This window comes from Impatiens glandulifera, chromosome 1 (assembly GCF_907164915.1).
Source record: "Impatiens glandulifera chromosome 1, dImpGla2.1, whole genome shotgun sequence".
Lineage (NCBI taxonomy): Eukaryota > Viridiplantae > Streptophyta > Magnoliopsida > Ericales > Balsaminaceae > Impatiens > Impatiens glandulifera.
The window spans coordinates 110,327,392-110,347,056 of record NC_061862.1 but is presented as its reverse complement, the minus strand read 5'-3'; the positions used below and the strand labels follow the sequence as shown (position 1 = coordinate 110,347,056).

The 19,665-nt window shown below is 26.7% G+C and overlaps 1 protein-coding gene across 2 annotated transcripts; it reads right to left on the bottom strand.

Annotated features, from left to right (window-relative positions):
* Nucleotides 1-4,366: 4,366 nt before the first annotated feature.
* LOC124919557 (E3 ubiquitin-protein ligase DIS1-like) lies at nucleotides 4,367-9,748 on the bottom strand. Of its 2 annotated transcripts, none has more exons than XM_047459819.1 (4): nucleotides 9,564-9,748; nucleotides 7,424-7,620; nucleotides 5,690-6,076; nucleotides 4,367-4,877 (listed from the first exon to the last, which is right to left on the bottom strand). In XM_047459819.1, exons 2-4 carry the CDS (start codon nucleotides 7,616-7,618, stop codon nucleotides 4,557-4,559), a joined length of 903 nt encoding a protein of 300 aa, XP_047315775.1. In that variant the 5' UTR covers nucleotides 7,619-7,620; nucleotides 9,564-9,748; the 3' UTR covers nucleotides 4,367-4,556. The 2 variants fall into 2 exon arrangements, with proteins under 2 accessions (XP_047315775.1, XP_047315776.1); XM_047459820.1 differs by having other exon boundaries at nucleotides 9,604-9,748.
* Nucleotides 9,749-19,665: the final 9,917 nt, after the last annotated feature.

Below are 19,665 nucleotides of genomic sequence, written 5' to 3'. Positions count from 1 at the left end.
TTGTTGAGGGGTTTATAATTAATTACTAATTTTGGTACACCCTTTTCAATTTCCGAGTGTTTATTCATGTAGAAAGTTGTACATGACTAAGGGGATTGTGATGTACTTATTAGACTCGCCAAAATTGGATGTTAGAAAAAGAACGCCCTTTTGTAAAAGAGTATCTATCTCTTTTTTACATAATTCTAGATATTCTGAATTCATTTGGCAAGGTCTTACCTTTGTAGGAATATTATTCTCATTAAAAGAATCTTCATAAGGTAGTGAAATCATATGTTTCTTTCTATCCCAGAATGCATTAGGATACTCATTACAAATGTCTATTGAAATTTGATCTCTTAGTAAAGAAATTTTTTCTTGTATTCTGGGGTTTCCTAATTGCTCATCAATTGTTACAAGACTTATTTCTTGTTTTAAATAATATATTATATCTTGTTTTGCTTTGATATTGTTATATATATTATGTAACATTTTAGTAAATGGTTCAACAATAAATTCTAGAAAAATATTATTTTCTTGAAAAGTTCATGTGATGCATTTACTATCGATGTTCTTAATTGGATAAATAGTATTTAAGAATGGGGTACTAAGTATGACATGGTTAGAAATATCTTTACCAAGTATAGAACTTTGGACAATGCACTTATTATCAGTACATATGTAAGCTTTAGGAAGCTTATATTGGATTTGGAGTTTATCTCCACTTGCATGTCACAGAGTATGACTTGTTTTATGAAAATATCTAGTATTAATTAATCCTTCTTGTATAATATTTAGATCTACTCCGCTATCAACAAGAGCAGTAATTGACTTTGTATAATGATTATCTATCAAAAGGGATATTTTTATTTGTCATTTCTGGGATTTGACCATTTCTATTGTGGATAAAAAATTTCCTAAGAAGATGTTTTCTTCGATTTCTATTTTCTCTTTTATTTTGTCATAAGTTTGATTGTTTTCTTGAGTTTTATTCTCAAGTTTAGTGATTCTGGATTCCTGTATAATATTATTTTTTTAATATTTTAATTTCTTATTTAAGATTATTTATTTTTTTTAAAGATTTTGGATATATATACTATCTTCTTTGAATAGATATGTGTTCCTAAGTTGGTTCATTACCTCAGTCATATTATAATATTTATTATAATTTAAAATCGTGTCTTCTAATTCTTCTCCTCTAGAAGACGAAGTTTCTTCTTCAGTATTGAACTAGTCTATGATCTGTATCCTTAATTCTGGATCTCTAATGGCTTTTAGTAATTCAAAAGCATGATTAGAGGTTAAAACATTACTTGTCATATCTGAGAATTGAGATATGATTCTATATAATTCCAATTTTCGATATTTTGATTTTGGTCAATTTTATTAAATTCTTTCTTGGGACATTTTAATCCTGATTGGCATGGCTCACATTCGGAGTCTTCTGAGCTTAATTCAAAAATGTTTTTATTATTCAGAACATCTAGTTCAGAATTACTACTTCTTGAATCTAAGTCAAATTCTTCAGATTCTAAGTTTTGAAGAGTTTGAATAATTAATCTTTTCGTGTCTTGTAGGATTTCAAGATTGTTAATATTTTTTCTTTGCCCAGCAGTATTTTGATGTGTGTCCAAATTTTCTACAGTTGTGACATTTCCTATTACTTTTGAAATTTCCGATCTTATTCGGTATTTTTCATCCCTCCTTTGATTTTTCATTTATAAATGTTTTTGGGAGGATTTTCTATATTTATGAAATTTATTGTATTTTGACCCTCTATATATCTTTGCTAGATGTAGGGTTTTCTAGACCGAATTGTTGGTAGAATTTCCCTAATTATTTTCTTTCATTTAGACTTTGTCTTTTAATTTGTTGGCTTAGCTTAATCTCATTACATAAGGCTAATCCTTCTTGAATACAGGTATCTATTAATGCATCATATGTATAGTTTTCATATGGTATCATTGTATGACTCTTTTTGAGATTTCTTCTGACTCTTACAGCAAATAGGCTTGGAAGTTCGTCAATAAATTTTGATTTTCAATGTACATTATTATATTTTGGGAGTTTCATGACTCTACTAAGAAAGGTTAACCATCTAAAATCTGAAAGTATTTTACACCTTAAATTTTGTAATAATGTTCTTATGGTATCATTATTAGCACTGAACATTCTTGTGAAGTGTTCAATAATATTAATTACTAGTGTATAAATTGTATGTTCAACAAAACTATTATTTTCTTGTTTTATAATGTTAAGGATTGAATCTCTATCCTCTTGGGAAAAATAATTATCCCACCAACCCTTTAGTTGTCCTTTTAACCCAACAACAATTATTGTAGCTATAGTTTTATCAGAATTTTACAAATTGTCGAGTACATTAATATTCTATGTACCGTATTATAAATTTGTTTGTATGAATAACCATCAATATTCCATTCATATATCTTGTTACCTGAATAACTAATATCAATTGTATTTGTGTAATCTTCATTCAAGACATACATTGGGATTGGTCTGCTATAAAATGAATTTGTTTTGTATGGGTTTATCAACCCATTTATTAATTTTATTATTCTGGTCTTTAAATATTTCTTTTTGATCTGATGTTTCACTCAAATCAAATTGTAATTCTTTATCTAGAATCTTTATGCTTAGTTTGCTAAATTTTTCTTCAATAATTTTTTTTACTTATTGCATTGGCCTTAGTTTAAAATCAGATATTATTGGAGGAGGTTGGAAGCTTGGGGAAGTTTCTTTTTCTTTCCGGATTATTTTCGATACGCCTGGTTTGATTTTATTTATTGATCTTATTATTTTTTCTATCTTATTCTCGATAGATTGTAATTGTTCTCCTGGAATATTTAGGAATAAATTTGTGTAATTTTGATGTTCAAACATGTTATTAATATGTTTACAGGTTACTGGCAGTGTACCATTTTCAATTAATTTTTTGTATGCAGCAAAATTTATAATTTTTCCATTTTTTTCCATATGAAAAGTTTGTTGAGGCAGTCATGTACCTATATAGGTTTTTCCTATTTCTAACCTATAATTTATTTCAATAACAACTATATAATTTTTTACATAAATGCATATAAACTATAAGGTAAAGGGAATTAAAGCGGTTTTTTTTTTCTTTGTAGAATTCATAAAAAAAAAATTAAATTGTTGTATTTCTGAAATATAGAAGTTTCAAAAAACCATTTTCTGAATTGGGTATAACCCGAATCTTTAAATATTTTTGAAATAATTTTTCTGGCTGGGGAATCTATTATCGGTGTATAATTCATTAGATAGAAAAGTCAATTTCCAACATTATCGGTTCTAATTCGTTTAGGGTTTAGGTGTGGTGTTATTTTCTTTAACAATATTTTGTCTATTAATATAAAGTTTTTTGTAATCGGAGTTTAATCTTCCGAAAATGTTGTTTCTCTTATTTGAGAGGTGGATTCCCTTGAAGGGTACTCAACTTTATAGTCGAATGGTAAGATATATGATCTAAAAGAGTTGTGTTTTTGTGAAGGACATAATTTTAGACTTGTATCAAATCTGATTTCGACATTTCCTTCATTATTCTGAGAAATATCTAATATATTATTATAATTTTGAACATGTGGTTGTACAAGGACAGCTTGTTCTATTTTCCAGTTGTCTAAAAATGATATTTTTTCCCATTTAATATGTCTTCTTTTAATAATGTTTGATTTATTAAAATTTGTCTGTATTAAGATTGTCTCATTGTTTGATTTATCAACTCTCTTACATTAGGAATTTAAAGTAAATAAGGGTTTATAATATATTTTATAACACATTACTTTCGATCCGAGAACATAATTATAACCGTGTGTTTTAACATTTAATGTTAAAGAATCAGTTATATTATCGGATAAAGATAATTGTAAGTTTGAAAAAAAAAAACGTTAAAATAAACTGATCTCGACTAACGGTATGATTTCCATAAGAAATTACTTCCAATTTAAGTTTCTATCCTCCTTTAAAACTGCCATAAAACTTCCACAATTATGAATATAATATAATTAAATGAGTCCTAATAATACATTTACACTTAACGTTTTTTTTAATGGATAAAAAAAGTATATCCTTAAAAACAAAAACAAAAACAAAAACAAAAACAAAAATTAAAAACAACAAACTTTAAGAAAAATTTTAAAACCCCAAACCCAACATGAAATAAAATCAGATTATTTTTCAAATCAATATAAATTTGATTATTAACAAATATAATACCAAAAGTAATCTAATCAAATACTCATCAAGCTAATTGTATATGAAATCAGTCAACTTAAAGAGAATATTTATGCAATCAAATAAAATATTCAGCCACTGTAATAAAATAAATCCATGGTCAATATTCTTCAATCGACCAACTTCCAACATAAATTATATATAACATAATCTATCCATCATATCTAGCACATGTAATATATTTTGTGTTCATCATTGCACAAGTAACCGTTCAATCTTCAACCACCCATACTATACTCTACATCGAAACGATGAATAAATATTTGAAAAAAAAAAGAACAAAAATATATTCAAACCGATTTAAACCGTCACTGCTCTTTCCAGATTTTACCAGTAACCCTGAGCTTCAACTCTTTATGATCTCCCCCAGAGAAGAAAAGAGCCATACTACGTTGAATAATGAGACCATCAAAACTGTCGCGAACTTTTCTATGGCTGTCGCGAATACTTCTAGGCACACCTTGCCAAGTCACTTTCCTACCGTTTCCTCCAACTTCAAGACTGTAGCTGTAATTCTTTGCCTCGTTATCGTCGCCCATAAATCTTAGAAACGCGATGTATAAAGGAGCTGAACCATGCTGAAAAGCTTCGAAATGTAAACAGAAATATTGTCCGAAGCAACTGAAAACCTGTGAAAAAATATTTGTTAATGAATAAACCGCCTTTTGTTGGTAATGTGTTAAGTGACGCAGCCAAATATATGAACAAGATCTGATAAATTCCATAATCATTATACAGAATGAGGCGAAACAATCTTATACTAATCAAAATATTCTTCCCATATGAACTTTGACATTATTCTAATAGGTTGGCTCAATTCTATACCTTGTTCAACCATAATACAGTTCATAAAAAAGATTAAACATGGAACTCATTTGGAAAGTATTGGCATTGAGAAATCGTCAATTCTTTTTCTGTAAGAGATTAAAAAAAAATTGTTTGGTAAAAATGTATACAATTTCATTTGACCAATAAAATTGTGGTTGGATTATGATTCCAAGTTTCCGAGTGATTGTTACACTTTCTTTTTGGTAAAAATGAGAACACTAATAATTGTTTGTTTGGGGTTATGAAAGTTGGGCTAAAAGACTTAAAATGGTATAAATATATAATAAAAATATATTTTTTTAAAAGAAGGTATTTTGGTTGATGATATATTATTGATTTGATTGAAGGATGGTCAGTTAATTGGGGATAATTGAAATAACCCAAATGGAACAAGGCTTGTTGTTATTGTCTTTGTATCATGTTTTTGCATCTGGATTCATTTTCAAATAAAGAAACAAAAATTGAATCTGTCTCGATTCAGAAAAAAAAAACAGATAGAATAAGTGTTTCCATATGGATTGTATTTTTAACTGGATCATAAGCTTCATTTAAGGCTCTTAATGAGAACACAAAATTCAAATACGAAATGAAGATTTAGAAAAAGGAAGGTTACCGTAAGCATCCAAGTAGCATTCTCAACTTCATGTGGATTTGACTTGACATAGCGATGGTTGAAAGCGCTTCCACTATGCATATCAACCTTGTGATCGTCTTTCAAATGGGCCACCAGATCAGGAATATCGCCAGTCACAGTGCACTCAGATCCAGCATAAGGGCAGTTATAGGGTTTGAACACACATTGGGATTCATGTTTCAACTTGTTGTAGTAAGGGAAGATTCCCACACAACCAAAACTCTGGTATTTACATGGAAGCTCAAGCGATGCAGCAATTTTTTCCAAAGCAAGGCATCTTATGTTTCCTAACTCGTGTCTGCAAGTGGGGCACCTGTTATGCACCCTGGGCTTGCAAGCTGAACAAAGAGTATGACCATTTGAACACTGCAACAACCGACAAAGCACAGACAGATAAAGAAATGGTTAGATACTTTGCAAACAGAACGAACACTATGACCATTTGGTTTCTAACAATACACGTATACTCATTTTCATCCGCAAAGGCCTTATTGATATGGGATTATTTGAATAACATAATTATTTGGATAAAATGACCTTATTATTTAATATTATAAAAAATAAAGTGAGGGTAATTTGGTATTTTGATTCATGATTTTATAGTAGATTAGATAGTGGGTTATTTGAAAATAATCTTAAATAACTCACATCAAACAAGCATGCTTAGTATTGTTACTACTAGTGTCCAACCTCATCTTCAAATAAAGCAAATTGAGAGATTAGGGTACTGAAAGGACAATCACACGACAATTGATGGCCGTCAATTGTAATAGTATTAGTTTATTATATTTTTCATTTATTTTAACTAGTTAGGATCACCCAATTATATATAGTTATTGTTTTGACTATTGAATGAAACTATGACATATTTTAGACTTCTCATATTTTTCTATCTTTTTTTTTTTCTATAGTAAACATAAACAGAACTAGAAAGGTAGCAAAGGCATAGGCGCGAGGGTGGAATCTCCGATACCAATGTTAGAGTTCAAACTCTAGGGTGTAAACAATCCAAGAAAGTTACGAGAAACAAAGTGAAGACGAGATGAGAAGTCCTAGTACCTTTCATAATTTCATTCAATAATCAAAAGAATAACATAAGCCTCCTCATATATATAATAGGGTAATCCTAACTAATGGATAATTATAATAATGATGATAATTATCCTAACCAACTCATTAAAATAAATATAATAAACTAATACTATTAATTTGAGCGCCATGTGTGGTAATGTGATTGGCCCTTGACCCTAATATTGTTCGATATCACAAACCCATCGGAGTGACAATTAATTTGGATGAGTTGAATTGGGATTTGATATTGGAATTGGAGGGAGCGATTCCAATGTTGTTTGTTCAAGGACTTAAAATAAGGAATTTAATTTTTCTTTTTTTTAGACTAGGGTTTTTCTTCATGGGGTAGCTTAGCACAACATCCCGCCATGATGACCACTCACTTCACTTCAATGAACGTATTCTTAATGGGAATTGAAGATGAGACCTCAACTTCTTAGTCATTTGAATTCTTATGGAATTAAAACAAGTGCATATATTTGTAGTTTGAATTCCACTTAAATAAATAAGAAAGAAAATGAAATCAAACAAATATCTTAAGAATTACTGTTAAATATTTTTTTCAAATTGTAATTTAGTGACAATTTATTATATAACAAGTTGGATATGCATGCATGCAGCCAGATTTTTAAGAAAATAAACCTGATGGATGGGAGGATACATGGCACTTGAGCACACAGGGCATTCTAAAAGTTCATGAACACTGCTGGAAACATTCACTGGTTTCACTGCATTTTCCTCAACTTGTTGAGCCACTTCTGTCAAATCTTCATCCCGGGGGTTCATCATTTCAGGTTTACTCCGGATCTCTTCAAGATAGGTTGTTCTTGTAGCCATTTCTACATAAAAATACAAAATCAATAAATTAAATACAGATTAAAGCTTGAATTTATCACTATGATTAAGCATGGAAACTAAAACTTTATCCACCCTTTAGAAGTTCATAAATGAATGCAGATTAGAATTTGACATAAAATCTCTGCGGAGAGATCAAATAGCAAAGGCAGAGAACTTGGTACGCTTATTTGGAAGCTGCAGGTGCATCACTTCTACTACTGATCTCTGTTATGACTTTATAACATCTTGCAATTGTTACTGAAGATTAGCATCTTGTGCAAACTGCTCTCACAAAGACTATAATAGAATCTAAAAATGTGCATATGAAATGTACAAACTTGTCTGGTTCATGAGTGCATCTATACATTTTATATTTTTTTATGACAAGGGGGTAAACACAACAACCCACCACTATGAACGCTCATTTCAATCTAGGTGTTCAGCTGATACCTAAGGATGGTATACCCTTTAGTCCAAGCCTCTTGCCATCTGAACTACTCAGGGTGGGTAAATGAACATATTACTAGAACAAAACAACTAGTTGTAGATATCTAAATCAGGCATATATACCATAACAGAAATGGCATAAGATTTATGTAATTGGGTCAGAAATGGTAACACATGCTGCATTAATGTACAGATTGCCAAAAAAAATTAATGTCTTTAAGTGGGCATCTATATATGAGTATTGCTCACTGGAAATATGTTTGAGATGAGAATCATGTTCCTAGAGCTTTATAGGTATCTAAAGATCCATTAAAACAAGAGCTTTATAGGTATCTAAGGATTAATCAAGACCGCCAAATCTACCTGGATATTACTATTTCAAGCATAGGGAGAAACAAAATCAAAGTACCCATCTCCCAAGATGCATCTCACATGATACCTATACATGTAGCATTGAACACATGTCTGAGCACATACAAACTATGGAACTGAAGCATTCACAGAGGTCAGAGGACAATACGGTCACTGTCGCCATGATGTCAATATTCGAACAAGCAGGAAATACTAAGAACATAAGATAACACAAGTCTTGTTTTAAACTGTTAAAGTCTTTAATAAATAAAGTTGACGGGAATTTAGACCTGTCGCGAAGAAGACTTCTTTCAATAAAGCCAACGAGAAAAATAAAAGGGAAAGTCGGAAGGGAAAACTTCAACGACACGCAATATAACTTTTATAACCTTCTAAGAATGAAGATTATAGTCACACCGACTCAACTCCAAAACAACCCAAGCATTCCCAATCTGAAAAATCAAATTGGACAAAAATCATCATATCTAAAACTTCCTCCATTGAATCTGAACCTTATTCCACTACTATCTCTAAATCAGCTTCAGAAATCTTGTCCCTAAGCTATTATTACTTCTTATCATTCTTATCCTCCCCAAATGAGGCTTCTCAATCATATCATAATGAATCCTACATTGTTAACTTTCATGTTTTAGGAAGATATCATAAGTTTTCACTGGTATTCAATTTGATTTCCTTGTGTGAGTTACTAATTCCTTACGAACAAGGAATGGCCAACATCTGTAGGAAACTAGCAAAACACAAACTCATCGATCAGCCACTCATAGAAACCATGTATAGCAGTTTGGTAACAAACCGCTCTACCATCAATAAAGATATAGACCGTGTTTTCCCAAATTGAACTATAAAACAAATAAATGCACGTTGAATACGAAATCAAAGAAACGGTAACAGATGCCAACATCCAAATGATACTGATCATACAGTTAATAGCAGAAATGACGCTTAGAAGACGGATCTAGAACACCGATATGAATCCAGTATGTTTGTGAATTTTGATGATACACAACTTCATCAAAACAAGGAAGGAAGGAAGGAGTCAATAAGAAACAAAAATAAGTATGCTAATCATTGATGACGAAGAGGAGAGGGATCTAAAGAGATAGAGAGAGGATAGTTGAAACTATACCAGAGTCAATAATCCACGGGAAGGAAGCGAGAAGTCTTACAGGTGGCTTCCGATTTGCTGCCGGCGGAAGATTCAATCCAGTACACAGCCACAGGGAATTTGGTGTCCGCTGGCTCCCAAGTCGAAAGTCGGAGAAGATTTTCAAATTAAAGCCGCATTGTGTGTGAGAGAGAGAGAGAGAGAGAGAGAGGAAAGAGGGTAGAAAATTCACTCGAGAAACTGCAAGGGAACCTCAATAATATATACAAATAAATATAATATTTTTTTATTTTTTTTAAATGTACATTAAATTAATATTTTATTTGATACAAACAATTTTTTTTAGTTGCAAACAGGTGTAGTCGAGCCGAGCTTGAATTAGCCCTGACTCGAGTTCGGCTCGACTCGTTTTTTATTGGTTCGGCTCGAGCTCGAGCTCGATCGAGCTTTTAATATTAAGCTCGAACTCGGCTCGATCATATAACCATATGCTCGAGTTCGGCTCGATAGCTCGAATTTAAATATATTTATATATTAATTTCTTATATTAAAAAATATAAATTAATATATTTATTTCCTTATAAGTATTATATAATATATATATTTTTAATTTATAATATTATTCTAGTAAATCTTGATATACCAAAGTATTGGAAATCTCATACTTTTTACGTATTAATAATTTTGGTATTGGTATCATAAACAATAAACTTATAAATAGTCTTATGGGTGTTTCAAAATTTGATTAAAACATAAAATATAATAAAAAAATTATATGATTATGCTCGAAAAAGTTCGACTAGCCATCAAGCGAGTCTTATCTAAGCTCGAATTCGGCTCGAATCTTAAATGAGCTCGGCTCGAATTCGATTTTGACCGAACTCGAATCAAGCTTCGACCGAGCGGCTCACGAGCGGCTCACGAGCGGCTCACGAGCGGCTCGGCTCATTTACCCCCCTAGTTGCAAAGGTTATTATTCTTTGATTTGAATTATAAGAAATGTATATATATATATAGTTAGAATAATGATATGGAGATCGACTAAGGCTCCCTGTGGCATGCTAATGTGTACACAAAAATAAAAATAAAAATTTGTTTTAAATCTATTTCATATCGAAATATCGGAGCGTGTCATGACGCTTCGTATTCCTATAACCCCATAATCCAGAATACTTAAAACCCACATAATCCCCAAAATTATCGTATGCGTCCGGAGAATCAGTACACTAGCCATCATCGCCATCATTCACTCGTTTATTGTCGACATCGTTTGTCATCGTTCGTCTATCGTCCAGACATCCGTATTTCCAGTCGTCTACTCAGTTCGTTCGCTTTTCGTCGTCATCGTTTGTCTATCTTCCAATAACCCTAAACCGTAGCATCTTCCAGTCGCATTTCAAATTCTGCTTTTCAATCTTTAAATTGTAAGAAGTATACATTCTTCTAAACTACTTGAGTAAGTTTATTTAACTTGTGACATTCTGTAATGTTTAGGATTCAAATAAATAAATCGTGGTTTTTGATGTATCGAAGAATAACGAAGTCAAGAAGCAAGCACGAAAGAGTCCAAACACAGTTAAAAAGAGTCCGAACAAAGTCAAGAATTTGAACGTAGCCAATAAATCTAAGAAGAGGTCTCTGACAATGACTCAACTAAAAGGTAAAAATCAGTTTCAGTTTAAAATGTTAGACTTCGAAGAAATTACATCTAAGTTATAAGCATTACAATTAAAATGTTAGAGCTCAAAGACATTACATCTAAGTGATAAGACATTACATTTTTAAGTTATAATAATTTTGTGTTTTTAATATATTATATAAAAATATAAGAATGTGTTATAAGAATAAAATGATAATTTTATATTTTTAATTAATTAAAGTGAAAATATAATTTAATTTTTTTATATTATTATTATTATTATTATTATTATCTTAATTTATTTATTATTATAAATTGTATTATTATTTAATATTATAATTATTATATTTAATAACTATAATTTTAATTAAAATATAAAAAATAATTATAATTATAATTAAAATATTAAAAGTAAATTATATTTTTATTTAATTTAAATATGATTAATATTGTAATAAAATAAATATATATATATAATAAACAATAATATTTATAATATAATTAAAGTATAGAAAAATTATAATAATAATAATTAATAAAATTAGCATAGTCACCTTGAAAATTAATCAAATAAATTAATGTTATATTATAATTTAAAAAATATATTTTTAATTTAAAATTAATAATCAAGATCATGTTTAAAAAAATATTTAATAACTATTCAATTATATTAACAAATATTATATGGTAAAATTGATAATAAAATAGAAAAAAAATCACATAATTGAATAATTATAGTATATAAATAAATATTTTATTTTATTTTGAATGAATTTATAATATTAATTTTTAATATTCTAATTAACTATTTAAAATTAACCTACAAAAATGATAACAAAAAGAAAAGACAAAACATAATAGCAAAATGAACATTAAAAAATAGTGACATTAAATTTATATTTGTTCTATTAGACAAGTTAAAATACAAGTTAAAATGTCAAAATTTAAAATTAGTAAACATCTATTTTACTTCATTAAGAATGTGTTTATCATTTTCTCGTCAAATCTTTTAATGTATAAATTATACACATTTATCAAATTAATACTAAAATATGCATAAAATGATGTATTAAAAGATTTAATTATTAATGACATTCGAATCATCATTTTTTTTATCCTCAAATTTACACCACCATTCCCTCAATCCATCTAATTGAAATTCTCATTATTAACACTACCATCAAATTCACACCACCATTCTCTTAAACTAAGAAGATTATCGTGTGATTCAGCACGGATAAAATTATAAATAAAATAAATTTAATAAAAAATAATAATAATATGTATTCAATGTTTAAATTTTTTAATAAATTACTAATAATATATTACAATAAAAAATAAATTTCTTTCATTCCACATTTTATTCACTTCGGTAAAACAACTTATCTTCTCACATATCTCATTAGATATTTTTTTCGAATGAACCTCTAATCTCCTTATCTTAAACTTTCACTTTGGTCAATCAAATATTTGATTCATATATTTTAATATTTAACATTGTGACCTCGCACTTTGGTCAATCAAATATTTAATTCATATTTTTTAACCACTTTCAATTGATACCGATCTATTATCCCTCGACAAACCACATCTCAATCACACTTGGTTAAAGGGTAGTACTTGTTTTGTTAGGTTGCAAGTTCGAAACATACATATAGCATTTTTAATTTTATTTTTAACCGTTTTAATTTTATGGGCGGGTCAACCCACAATCCGACCCAAGTATCCATTTACTCTCACATATATAACCAAATTAACCACAACTATCGACCCGACAATCTGGACACTTTAAAAATTAAGCATCATTATATATATATATAGATAGATAGATTAGTTAGTTAAAAAGTTGAACTTATGTTGTTAAAATGTTTCGCGTTCATATAATTTGGTATTGATTTTAAAATATAAAGTGTTATTAGCCTAGTTGGTTAAAGGTTATACTTGTTTTATTATGTTGCAAGTTCAAAACACACATATAGCATTTTTAATTTTATTTTTAACCGTTTTTAGTTTATGGGCGGGTCAACCCATAATCCGACTCAAGTATCCATTTACTCTCACATATATAACCAAATTAACCACAACTATCGACCCGACAATCTGGACACTTTAAAAATTAAGCATCATTATATATATATATATATATATATATATATATATATATATATATATATATATATATATATATATATATATATATATATTACTTAGTTAAAAAGTTGAACTTATAATGTTAAAATGTTTCGCGTTCATATATTGGTATTGATTTTAAAATATAAAGTGTTATTAGCCTAGTTGGTTAAGGGTTGTACTTGTTTTGTTATGTTGCAAGTTCGAAACACACATAGAGCATTTTTAATTTTATTTTTAACCGTTTTAAGTTTATGGGCGGGTCAAACCATAATCTGACTCAAGTATCCTTTTACTCTCACATATATATCCAAATTAATCACAACTCTCGGCAATCCGGACACTTTAAAAATTTAGCATCATTATATATATATATATATATATATATATATATATATATATATATATATATATATATATATATATATATATATATATATATATATATATAAATTAGTTAGTTAAAAAGTTGAACTTATATTATTAAAATGTTCCACGTTCATATAATTTGGTGTTAATTTTAAAATATAAATTATTATTAGCCTAGTTGGTTAAAGGTTGTACTTTTTTGTTATGTTGCAAGTTCGAAACACATATAATATTTTTAATTTTATTTTTAACCATTTTAAGTTTATGGGCGGGTCAACCCAATCCAACCCAAGTATTCATTTACTTTCACATATATATTCAAATTAATCACAGCTCTCGGCAATCCGAACACTTTAAAAATTTAGCATCATTATATATATATATATATATATATATATATATATATATTAGTTAGTTAAAAAGTTGAATTTATATTATTAAAATGTCTCACGTTCATATAGTTTGGGGTTAATTTTAAAATATAAAATATTATTAGTCTAGTTGGTTAAAAGGTTCTACTTGTTTTGTTATGTTACAAGTTCGAAATACACATATAACATTTTTAATTTTATTTTAACCGTTTTAAGTTCATGGGCAGGTCAACTCAATCCGACCCAAGTATCCATTACTCTCACATATATATTTAAATTAACCACAGATCTCGACAATCCGGACACTTTAAATTGAACCCTAATATCAAGTTTGAAATGTTAATCATTTAACCACTGGAGCACTTGTGAACGTTGAGTTTAATTTATAATTTTATGTATATATATATATATATATTTAATAATTATATTGAATAAAAAATAAAAATAATATAATAAATAAAAATAATAATTATATAAATAATAGATATATACAGAGAATATATAAAAATTAATAAATTTCAATAAATTATTTAGATATTTATATTAAAATATTTATAAAATTTTATATATAATTATATATTATAAAATAATTAATACAAATAGAATTATTGATATATATATATATATATATATATATATATATATATATATAAAATTTATTTTAAAAAATTAAATTAAGAAAAAAAGTTAAAATACTAGTATATCTAATAAATATGAAAATAAATAAAAAAATATTTTAATTTAAATTAAAAAATATTAAAGAACAATTTAATAAATATGAATTCACAAATAATTAAATCATATTAATTTATTTTTATTTTAATATATTACGAATTATTTTTTAATTAGATTCTCATATATATTTAATATCTAATTATTAATATATATCTAATTATTTATTTATTAAATATATATATATATATAATTAAAAAAAAGAAATTAAACTTTTAATTCTATTAACGTAGTTTCATAATTAATTATTCATATTTTATATCTCCATTAACTTATAAATTTAAATTTAAATGAATCAATCAGATTCATTTTGTCTAACAAAAAAAATTCAAATCACTCACACTGTTCAAACTTGCTAATCCTTGAAAATCTTGGAATAGAATTACTATTATAAAAATAAATAAATATTTTTTAATTATAATATTGAATTATATATTTAAAACAATATAATATTAAAATTATTATATATTATAATAATAATATTATTAACACTAAATAAAATATATTTAATATATTATATAATAATAAGTTGTATATAAAAAAGAATAAAAAATATAATGAGAAATTAAAAATTAAATGATATAAAGAGAAATTACATTTTTATATAAAATATGATGTATAAATTGTATAGAAATATAAATTTATATAGGAATAAAAACCTAATCAACATTGTATTATAACTAAATAACATTATTTTGTATAATTTATATTATTTCAATATCGTTATATTTTGAGTACCACCTATAAAAAAAAAAAAATTATATATATATATTTAGAATGTACATGAAAGATGTGTTTTATTGGATAGAAACATCTATTTTTATTTTTATTTTTATTAAGTTGAGATCCACTCTTTTTGTGAAGTTACTTTAATTCCATATAATGTATATTAAATTAGGGTTTTTTTGCTATAAATATTTGACTCATTTAAGTTTAAATTCACTTTTTGTTAAGTTATTTTAATTATTTGTAACATGTTCAAATATTATAACTGTACTAGCATTTAGCCCGTGCATTTACACGAGTAATAATATAAAAATCGTGAAAACAAATTACGGATAACATTTTTTTGACATTTTTTAACCATTTTAAGTTTATGGGTGAGTCAACCCATAATCCGACCCAAGTATTCATTTACTCAACATCATTATATATTAGTTAGTTAAAAAGTTGAACTTATATTAATATTAAAACGTCCCGCGTTTATCAAATTTGGTGTTGAATTTAAAATATAAAGTCTTTGTAGCCTAGTTGGTTAAAGAGTTGTACTTGTTTTGTTAGGTTGCAAGTTCGAAATATACCTCTAGCATTTTTAATTTTATTTTTAACCGTTTTAAATTTAAAAACGGGTCAACCCACAATCCGACCCAAGTATCCAAATTAACCACAGCCCTCGACCCGGCAATCCGGACACTTTAAAAATTAAGCATCATTATATATATATAGATTAGTTAGTTAAAAAGTTGAACTTATATTAATATTAAAACGTCCCGCGTTTATCAAATTTGGTGTTGAATTTAAAATATAAAGTCTTTGTAGCCTAGTTGGTTAAAGAGTTGTACTTATTTTGTTAGGTTGCAAGTTCGAAATATACCTCTAGCATTTTTATTTTATTTTTAACCGTTTTAAATTTAAAAACGGGTCAACCCACAATCCGACCCAAGTATCCAAATTAACCACAGCTCTCGACCCGGCAATCCGGACGCTTTAAAAATTAAGCATCATTATATATATATATAGATTAGTTAGTTAAAAAGGTTGAACTTATATTAATATTAAAACGTCCCACGTTTATCAAATTTGGTGTTGAATTTAAAATATAAAGTCTTTGTAGCCTAGTTGGTTAAAGAGTTGTACTTGTTTTGTTAGGTTGCAAGTTCGAAACATACCTCTAGCATTTTTAATTTTATTTTTAACCCTTTTAAATTTAAAAACGGGTCAACCCACAATCCGACCCAAGTATCCAAATTAACCACAGCTCTCGACCCGGCAATCCGGACACTTTAAAAATTAAGTATCATTATATACATATATAGATTAGGAGGTAATCTATTCTTTTTTAAAGATGGTAATATTAAAATATTCGATTAATATTAACTTATTAATTTACATCTTAATTTGAAAAAATGTTAATTCAACTACTTCGACAATTTTGATTTTCTTGATTATGTGACTTACTGAAAATTAGTGTAATTATATTATTTTTTTTATAAGGATTATTCTCTTATTCTATAATAAGAAAAGTTTATGACTATAATTAATAAAATTTAATTAGCAATGTGAATACTATTTTTGTCATAGAGTATGAGTGTTGATAAAAAAAAAATATTATTATTTTGAGTGGACGTGACATTTACCACTAATGTGAGACGAAAAGTTTGAAAATTATAGGGCTTAATTATTATTTTGATTGGTGATTGATCTATAATTTCTATTAGATTAATATAGCGGCAAAAGTAAATAATTTTGTTGTAATAATTCAAACTATATAAAGAAATAATTTTATGTTAGTTTTTTTTCCAGATATATGTAAGGACGAATGTATAAGAAGTTTTAACCCACCTAAAAAACTATATTTATTTTTACGGTAAAAATGTAACATTATCCCTTAATTATTTTTAAAAAATTAATATAATTTACTTGTTTGTTTATCTAATTATTAAAAAAATAATAAAACTTACATTTATCTAAGTGTACAAGTACATACATCTAAGTAGATTTTTTTTTCTTTATCTAATCATTTTATCAAAAAAATTCTCTTTATACATTTAAATTCATCCTAATTTTTTTTTCAAACTCACCCAACTCTAAATTCGAATCCGTTCTTAAATATATGAACATATTCTATTAGTTTATAAATTTTATAAATTAGTGTTAGATACTTATAACCCTATTTATATTTAAAAACTAATATCTCTAATTTATCATATTATCTGTCTATTTTACTTATCACATCATTTAGTTTAGCGATAATAAGAGGATGTTGATACTCACCCTAATGTTTTGGATTCGAGTCTAATTAAATGGTTAAGTGTGTTTGCAGACTACGTACTTAATTCGTTGTCTAATTTTTATTTGTTTTTACCTTTTTACTTGCACCAATAAATCATTTTAAAAAACTTATAATTTAACAAATAAGTTCTTCATATCAAATCACTCCTGTAAACATTTTCTATGGTGACAACTACTTAAATTGCATCCTATCAAATTCGAGCCTGATTAATTTTGGGAATGTAAGTAGCAATTTGTGAGAGAGGATGAATTAAGGTTTCATTTAATATTTTTTCCTTCCTTTATGGTAAAAATGACAAGACTTTTAATAATAGTGATTTTTACATATCATCGTCTTTTTAAAATATTCTTGCCACTTGAATTATCTTAATGAGTTTTTTTTAATATTTTTCTCGTATTTGTGATATTATCTCAAAACTTGCATAATACACAAACTTATTTAATTTTTATTTAATAAGATAATTTTTAAACTTAACTTTAATGAAGAGTGCAGCGAAAATCATTGTTTTGAAAATCGTTCGGTCATCAACCCGATTTTTTGGGCGAACTTTGATTTGACAGTTCAATCGGTTGAATCACTAGTTAGACCGAATTAATTATTTTTTTAAAATAAATTTAAATATATTGATACATAAATTATATATATAATTATTTAATTATATAAAAATAATTAAATACATATAATTAAACTCAATAATTAATTAAATTAATAACATTATAAATAATTACACGACTTTATGACTTCAAATTGCTTACTGCATAACAATAATTACAGACTTATCCTAGGCAACAATATGAATCAGTTTATAATGATATTTTCTTATTTCTCAAAAACAACTAATATGAAAAAAAATGAAAAAAAATACAGTTAATATTTTATTATCCCTCCACAATATTTGTATATTGTATGAATAAAAAGAAAGAAAAGATGTGAAATGCAGATCTAGTAAACGAAGGGAAAAAATGCAACGAATTTAGTGGCGGCCAGATTGTTTGATTGGAAATGAATACATAAAAATCGCATAAATATTTGTTGCAGTTTAATATATATTTGAAGAAGTTGAGGAACAAGATTGAGGATCAGATGCTAGAACGGATTGCTTTAGTTAATCACATTTGAATACCTTTCTAGACAGAAATATTTGATTTCGTTTTTCGGTGGAACCGAATTTTGACCAGTTTAAAAGGTAAGTGTATTGAAGTCAAAATTCGGACCGTCCAATCAGCCGTTTTGCGGTCGGACCGTGTATTTTAAAATTATGGCGAAAATATACAATATATTATAAAATTTATAATAATTTAAATAAAAAATATATAAATAATTTTAAGATTAATGTAATTATAATTGATTAAATATTTATTCATGTCGTAAAAAAGTTATTTTACACACAAATCGTTTTTAAAGTGGGATTAACCAGCATAATATTATATTATTTAAATAATTATATAATTAATTTTAATACTAAGTTAAAATAATGATTTTATTTTAAATTTATGCATTATATCTTATTTTTAATAATATATACATAGTTAATTTATAAATTATTACAATTTAATAAATGTAAAATTATAATAATAGAAAGATGTCAAACTAAAATTGAAATATATTGATATTGTATAATTATTATATATTATAACTTATAATTGATTTTTAAAATCAGATAAATAAATATTTTTATTAAATAAGATAATAAAAATAATTATATATAAAATATGTCACTATATTTGTCAACCAATTTCATTTAAATAAAATAAAAATATTTACATAATCTCATTAAAAATAAATTATGGTAAAATTTATAAAATTCAATTTAAAGTTCTTCTCACACACTAATATATTATTAATCTAGTATTAATTATTGTTATTATT